Consider the following 8,098-nt stretch of genomic DNA (forward strand, 5'->3'; position numbering starts at 1 on the left):
CTTCTGTCACTTGCGACGTGGGTGGAAGTCACGTACACACGCGCACAAGATTCAGCGTTTCTGGACACGGAACTTCATCTGAATCTGCGGCGCTGGCTGAGACGTAGGCCGCGTTCGAGAAGAAAATGTGCAGCAGCTTGTCCAGATTCAATCCCCTGCAACAGGCACGCACACACACACACACACACACACACACACACACAATGCCCTTTCGAAAGATCCTCAAGCACAGGTTTCCAGTAAAGAAATCAGCTTTAGCTAATGTCTTGCTGCTCAGTAAACCTGCTGCTCTTACAGATGCATTAAAAGCCCCTTGCACTCTCAGGCCAAGGCGCAGTCTTCATTAGGCCACAGATGGTCTCCTCGGTAAGCCCCCAACGCACACTCACACGATAAGCTCACTTCTAATCTTTATGACATTGTCCAGTGTCTGATGAACGCCTAACCTTAGTTTAAGAAAGTTANTCTTTGCTATTTTCAAATTTTAAAAATGTGCTTATTTTTTTCCTCCCGGTGATTTTCTCTGCTCGTGATGTTTCTTTTTTCCTCTGTCTGGTACCACATCTTGTTCTCCATTTACCTTTTTCGACTTCTAAAATATAATTGTAGCTGGATAACTGCAAGGATCAAAAACAATAATATTTAGTCTTGAATTTAAAAAGTCCTGACTTCAAGTTTAGCTCAAATTTCCAAGTGTTCTGGAATTGTTCATTTCATTTTCGGAGCGCGTTCAGCTTATCACACCGTTCGGCTCCTTGTTAGCGACAGTTTAAAAGCCGTAAAAAGGCGAACGCACACACTCACTGTGTGTGTCCTCTGTGTTCCCGGCTGCAGGTTATGAGGACGGCAGGATGGAGTTCCCAGACCACAGCAGACATCTACTCCAGTGTCTGAGCGAGCAGCGGCACCAGGGCTTCCTGTGCGACTCCATGGTGCTGGTGGGCGATGCCCAGTTCCGCGCCCACCGCGCCGTGCTGGCCTCCTGCAGCATGTACTTCCACCTGTTCTACAAGGACCAGCTGGACAAGCGAGATGTGGTGCATCTCAACAGCGACATCGTGACGGCGCCGGCCTTCTCCCTGCTGCTGGAGTTCATGTACGAGGGCAAGCTGCAGTTCCAGGACCTTCCCGTGGAGGACGTGCTGGCGGCGGCCAGCTACTTGCACATGTACGACATCGTGAAGGTGTGCAAGAAGCGCTTGAAGCAGAAGGCCACGGCGGAGGCGGACAGCACGCGTAGGGAGGACGATGGCGGCTCCAGCTGCTCCGACAAGGCCGACAGTTTGTCCGACGGTTCGACGGGGCAGCCCGCCACGGCCGACCTGCTGCACAGCGACGAAGAGGAGGAGGGGAAGGCCGAGGGAAGCCAGCTGTGGCTGCGGTTGCCGTCGGCAGACAGACCGGGGACACCGGGCGGGGCTGCGGCCAGTCCGGGGCACGGAGAGGCGGCGAGCCAGCCAGGTGAAGGCCTGGGAGAAGGGGGCAAGGCGCTGTCGCCCGCCGGCAGCCCCAGCAGCTCCACTGGGTCGCTCTCCCAGAGATCCCACCGCTCCATCAGCTCCCGCGCCGGCCACAGGGGCAGGAGGGTGTCGAACGACGCGGCCGACTGCGTCCTGGACCTGTCGGTGAAGCCCATTGCCGTTAGCAACCACCATCCGTCTTACTTCAGCGGGGCGGCTACGCCGGACAGCCTGCAGAGCCCGCTGGCGGTGAGGGTGAAGGTGGAGAGGGGGGTGGCCTCCGACGAAGACGAGGAACTGGGCGGGGGCGACTACAACATGGAGCACAGCGGCCTCGGTAAGACGCAGGTTCCCAGCGCCAACGGATGCCTGAGCCACCACGGAGTGGGCGGGCCCCTGTCGGCCCAGAGGCGGCTGGGTCTGGAGGCCCACCTGTCGGCGCTGCGCGAGGCGTCTCTGGCGTCGGAGTTGGAGAGGGACGAGAAGCCCCCGGCCTCGGCCGCTGCCAACGAGGACATCCTGGGGGGGGAGAACGAGCACGCCCAGGGCGAAGCGGCCAGCATGGACAACTCGCTGCTGCCTTACGTCTCCAACATGCTGTCGGCCCAGCACACCCAGATCTTCATGTGCCCGCTGTGCAACAAGGTGTTCCCCTCACCGCACATCCTGCAGCTCCACCTCAGCTCCCACTTCAGGGAGCAGGAGGGCATCCGCTCCAAGCCCGCCGGGGACGTCAACGTGCCCACCTGCACCATCTGCAGCAAGACCTTCTCCTGCATGTACACGCTGAAGCGCCACGAGCGGACACACTCGGGTGAGAAGCCCTACACCTGCACCACCTGCGGCAAGAGCTTCCAGTACTCTCACAACCTCAGCCGTCACGCGGTGGTGCACACCCGTGAGAAGCCGCATGCGTGCAAGTGGTGCGAGCGGCGCTTCACGCAGTCCGGGGACCTCTACCGACACATCCGCAAGTTCCACTGCGAACTGGTGAACTCGCTGTCGGTGAAGAGCGAGCCGCTGGCGCTGCCCAACGTCAGGGATTGGGCGATCGAGGACAGCTCCCAGGAGTTATGGAAGTAGAGTCGGATTGTCGGGTTTGAACGAGGCTTGGGGAGGTGAGAGGAAGGTGGCAGAGTTAAGCGGTCGGGGGTTTAAGTGAGTCATGTTCTTATTCGTTGCGACATCTCATTCAACCGCACTTTAATAGCACATGAAAATGTTACTACTGACTTATTTTTACCGTCTGTTTGGGGGTTTCTGTTTTATTTTATTTTGAAGTCCCGTAACAATTTGGCATTAGTTCTCTTCTGTTGTTTTTTTTGTTTTTTGGTGTGTGTGTGTGTGTGTGGCGTCTGAGGACACGGCTCCCTCCCTAAGTGTCTTTTTTTTATTCTTTATTATTATTATTATTTTGTTGTTTTTGGAAGAAATTTCTGCGTGTGTCTGTTTCACCCCAGATACGACACTCCCATCGCCGGCCTCACCGGTTCCACAGGCAACAGGAGTTCATGTCGAACACACTGAAACAACACACTAAATAAAAAAAAAAATAAAAAAAAGAAAACGGGTACTGTGAGGCCGCCGCGCACGCCGCCGTCTGAGTACGTATGCGTGTGCGCGTTTGATTCTGCACTACTCCGGCAAAAGCAAGCAAACGACGACAAACAATAAAAAAAAAAAAAACAGATAAACAAAAGAGAAATCACCAATCATGTGTGAGCGTGCGTGCGTTTTTGTGTGTGTTAAATTAGATTTTCCTCCTGGCATGAAGGTGTCGTTGGCGAGCGCTCCCCACTTCTCTCGTTAAGCTCTTTGGTGTTGTGTTGGTGTGTTCAGGGGAAAGCTGACTGACTGACTGACTGATGGCACTCATGCAATGCACAGCCTCCTTTTTTCACTTCCAATCAATCTGAAGTATTTTCTAAAAATGAGAAGACCTTTACAAATATTATTATTATTATTATTATTATTATTGATAGATTTTTTTTTTCTTGAATCTAGCTGGCAGTCTTTAAAACATCTCTTGTTGTAAATGTATTTAATTTAAGGTTGTTGTATATTGTTCTGCTATAGTTTAAAGATTTTAATCCCTTTTTTTTAACTTAATGATTATTATTATTATTATTAATATTATTTTTTGTTACTTTTTTTTGTAATGGGACCTGCTGTTGTTGCATGATGTCCAAACCTGTATATTTTAAAAATGAAAATGTGAATCTGCTGTATAACTGTACACATTGTAATTGAACAAATATTTGACAACAGGCTTTTTTTTAGTTTGTTTTTTTGTTGTTTTCTTTTCCCTCTTTTTCTTTGTGAATACTACTCCAGGGTGTGGTCTGTTTTGAAAAATGAAAAACTGAATATCACTCTCGATTTCGAGGGGGGAGGAAAAAAAATGCATGGAAATTTGATTTGGTCTTAAACTTTTAGGTTGTTTTTGCATCGGAACGGGGGAAGGCAGGGGGAAGATGTTCTAACGGTAAATTTGTTGGTGAAAAGTTTTTAGCTGAGAGGCGACCTGATGAAGCATTTTAAGCACTGATTTGTCTGCTGTGTGTGTGTGTGTGTGTGTGTATGTGTGTGTGAGAGACCTGGTCTGTGCCAGTCGATCGAACCTACTGAAGCTCTACATCCACCCAGCACTTCTTCGTCCTCCGTGCTCCTCCTCAGGCATCAAATGTCCCCACTGCTTTGCGTTCCCTTTTCTTTTGTCTTCTTCTGCTTCCTGGTTAAGCCGTTTCTTATTTATCTCTACAGATCTGACCTCCTTTTTTGGGGCAGGGGGCAGTCTGATAACGCGGTTTGGCTGAGATGTGAAGGATACCCAGAGAGGTAGAGGAGGTTAAGCCCAAGCTCTCTTGCTTTAAAGTGTAAGGGTCAGATATCTGTGTCACGCCGTTCCTCATCTGTTTGCAGCGGATGCCACAATTTACCTGAGACTTTCCTTTAGAGGAGATGGCAGAGAATTGGCCTAAATCAGGGGTCAGCAACTTTTATAACCCAAAGAGTCATTTTTCGCTCTCGCTAAAAATAAATGGAGTTCTTTAAGTGCCACAAAGCCAACCTGAACCTTTCAAACTATGACAAATGTCATTGAAAATTTTGGCAATTTATGGTTAAAGAACCAAATTTTCACTTCTTTTGGTTTCAGAAGAAAGAAAAACACCAATGGTTTACCAGAAGATTACGAAGCTAAAAAGAAATAAAAGTTTGGTCTCACCCTGTTTAAAAAAATATCTTGTACTATTAGTGTCATTCTGTTGTGGAAATCTATAGTTGATAATCCATGAAAGCTGACCTCCTTTATGTAAAAATCACTGCTCAGTATAAAAGCATTTGGACCAATGTTATTAGGAGCCGCAGGTTGCAGACCCCTGGCCTAAATCTGTACAAGCACCTTTTTAAGCTAAAATGCGTGAAAACCTAATTTTGCTGAAAAGATGCCTTTATTCAAAACTGACGTTTCTAAAGCTGTGGAAGTATCTGATACTGGAAAACATTTAGAAATGATTGATGGAAATCATGTAAATGTGCTGAATTCAGACAAATATTGTCTAACTATAGTTTGATTAAATAATTGGACTTGTTTTTTGTTATTTTTGTAGTGATTGTTGTGTTTGGGTTGGGGCTACATCAGTTTAACAATTGCTCTTTAAAAGATGGTCAAGCGTTTGTACAATCCAAAAAGCATTTGGCAGCGATGCAGGCGCGCCAACGTTTCCTCCTCCTCCTTCTCCTCTCAGATGCGTGCGTGCGTGTGTTTGTGCGTGTGTTCGTGCGCGCACGCCACCGTCATCTGGTGGCACCTGCAGGCTTTGCCAACGCAACAGTGTGGGTGACATTGCAGCAGTTTGCACCACATCTTCTCTTTTTTTTTTCCTTTTTTTTTTGGGTCTTGAAATGTTATCTCTTCACTGGCGGCGCCTCTGCATATGGGCTCCTTCCATCCTGCTGTTGTTTTCATCACTACTGCTGCTTTTTTTTAATGTTTTTGTTCCTCTGGTTGTGCTTGACCGCCTTAAACTGCTGTAGTCCAAGCTAATTTTTTTTTTTTTTTAATTTAAATATATTTCTGTTGAAGTGTGAGGTGGAGACGAGGGACCGGCGACCGCCCTGACATGACGTCTCCATCTTTTGCTGTGCTTACTTGAAGGGGAGGGTGGGTGAGGGTTTTTTTTTTGTTTTTTTTGGTAAAAGGTTAAAAACAAAAAAAAAAGTATGAGACAAAAAGGAAGTCCATAGGAAGTCATAAAATGTTGGGAGGCGGTGTTGGAGGGAGGGGGCATATAATGACTGGATCTGTTTTGAAAAAGGACAATCACTGTCTGGAGAAAAACAAACAAACAAACAAACAAAAAAAAACAAGCAGATTTTTTTGAGATATATTTGCTCCCCTGTTGAGATTACAAAATTTCTTTGCTTTTCTTTCGAGGTTCTGTTTCCAATTTTAGTCAATTTTAGCTTTGACAATCATAGCTGGGTTTGTTTTCTTTTTCTCAAGGGGAGTAAATTCTAATTGTATTTAGTTTTGTAATTTTTTTGGTGTGCTGTTGTTGACATTTTTAAAAATTGTGTGCAAAACTGCAATAAATTATAAGAATCCCAAACCTCCGCCCTGGTGTGAAGTACTTTTGTTTCGTTTTTCTGATGGAAAATGTATAAAACGCTAAACGTATTGGTTGCGATTCCGTTTCTACGCGATCACTTCCTCGTTGTTGAGGTTTGCATTTATCGTATCGTTTCTCATTTTTAATTTATCAAGATCACGATAAATTCAAAATAACTGTCCATATCATTGGGATTGTTAGGTTTAATATTTTCTCTCAATGTTTGTCCAATGAAAATATTGCATATCAATACATTTAAAAATATGATTTAATGTGGTTACTGTGTACAGCTTAGGGATATAAATCACACTTCTTTATGTGACTCATGTCCTAAAGAAGCGTGATAGGAATAGGAATGTTTTTCAAGCGCAGCATTTGTGTTTGTGGGGATTTTTAATCAATGTTATGTCAGTCACAACCATAGAGTTGCCTAAAAAAAAAAAAAAAGAAATAAAGTTTGTATTGCCACTTTTAACGTTATCACAATACTACCACAAAATATCATGATAAAATTTTAAGTCGTCCAGCACGACTTCACTGACTAACTTCATATTTAGAGTACAGATCCTGTTATGTGTTTTTAAGGCAGCTCTTTTCGGATTGGGAAACACATTACCAAAAATGCCTGCTGTGTAAATTTTGATACATTAGGCATGAACATTCCCTAATGTATTGCTAGAAGCTTCCAAAAAAACCCCCCCAAAAAACATAAAATGCATGTAATTTTTTTGATCATGCTGTTAAATAAACTCAAAAATAGAAAGCTCAAATCTCCACTCTTTTTAAGCGCGTTCCTGCTTCCGCACCGAGCGTCGTGCTGCAGAAGGGCCCGGGCGGGAGGCCCTGGCATCCCGTCCTTCTGTCACTTGCGACGTGGGTGGAAGTCACGTACACGCACGCACAAGATTCAGCGTTTCTGGACACGGAACTTCATCTGAATCTGCGGCGCTGGCTGAGACGTAGGCCGCGTTCGAGAAGAAAATGTGCAGCAGCTTGTCCAGATTCAATCCCCTGCAACAGGCACGCACACACACACACACACACACACACACACACACAATGCCCTTTCGAAAGATCCTCAAGCACAGGTTTCCAGTAAAGAAATCAGCTTTAGCTAATGTCTTGCTGCTCAGTAAACCTGCTGCTCTTACAGATGCATTAAAAGCCCCTTGCACTCTCAGGCCAAGGCGCAGTCTTCATTAGGCCACAGATGGTCTCCTCGGTAAGCCCCCAACGCACACTCACACGATAAGCTCACTTCTAATCTTTATGACATTGTCCAGTGTCTGATGAACGCCTAACCTTAGTTTAAGAAAGTTACAAGAAATTTAAAAAAAAAAATATATATATATATATATATATTCAGCTTTTTTGAAAAAAATTTTAAAGTTCATCTTTTTGTGTTTTTTTTCACTTAACTTTTACAGTGTTGATGCAAACGGCATAAAATTTGACCAGTTCTTCGCTTGCAATTTGTCTCCATGAATTTTTGGGACATTTACTCATTTTCAACGTTTGTCCTTTGAATTAACTCTCCTTTACACATGATTTGTATTATCACAACTTTATGTTTGCAACTTTATTCACCAAAACTGGCATTTAAGGGGTTAAAAGTTCAATCAAAAATGTGTTATGTATGGTGAGAAGTGAAATGTAAATACTAAAAACAATATTTATACACAGCGTTTCTATGGCGATCTTAAGACAAGCATTTTATTAGCGTCCAGATGGAGCACATAATGAAGCCCGGTGGGTTAAACAGTGAGGATTAAACTTGATAGCGTCTTGGTTTATAAAAGCTCACAAATGGTTTAAATGCAACTGAGAGATGTTGCATAAAGAGCAAAAGCTGCTGTGCTCAAAGTTTGTAAAAAAGAAAAAATGTAAAAAAAAAAAAAAAGTCTGCCACTTTGTGCTACCTGCACTCCTTTCAGTCACATTTTTCTTTTCTTTTCTTGTTTTTTTTTTGCCATGGACAGAAAACATCTCCTTTGGTTCTGCGCTGCTTCGTGATCGTTAATTGCA

At 44.9% G+C, this 8,098-nt stretch overlaps 1 protein-coding gene across 1 annotated transcript; it reads left to right on the top strand.

The window, feature by feature from the left end:
- Positions 1-503: 503 nt before the first annotated feature.
- On the top strand, positions 504-5,828 carry LOC103137464 (zinc finger and BTB domain-containing protein 18-like). The gene has a single exon (XM_016670993.1). It carries the CDS (start codon positions 852-854, stop codon positions 2,541-2,543), a length of 1,692 nt encoding a protein of 563 aa, XP_016526479.1. The 5' UTR covers positions 504-851; the 3' UTR covers positions 2,544-5,828.
- Positions 5,829-8,098: the final 2,270 nt, after the last annotated feature.

This window comes from Poecilia formosa, unplaced genomic scaffold (genome assembly GCF_000485575.1).
Source record: "Poecilia formosa unplaced genomic scaffold, Poecilia_formosa-5.1.2 Scaffold40, whole genome shotgun sequence".
NCBI classification, from domain to species: Eukaryota; Metazoa; Chordata; class Actinopteri; order Cyprinodontiformes; family Poeciliidae; genus Poecilia; species Poecilia formosa.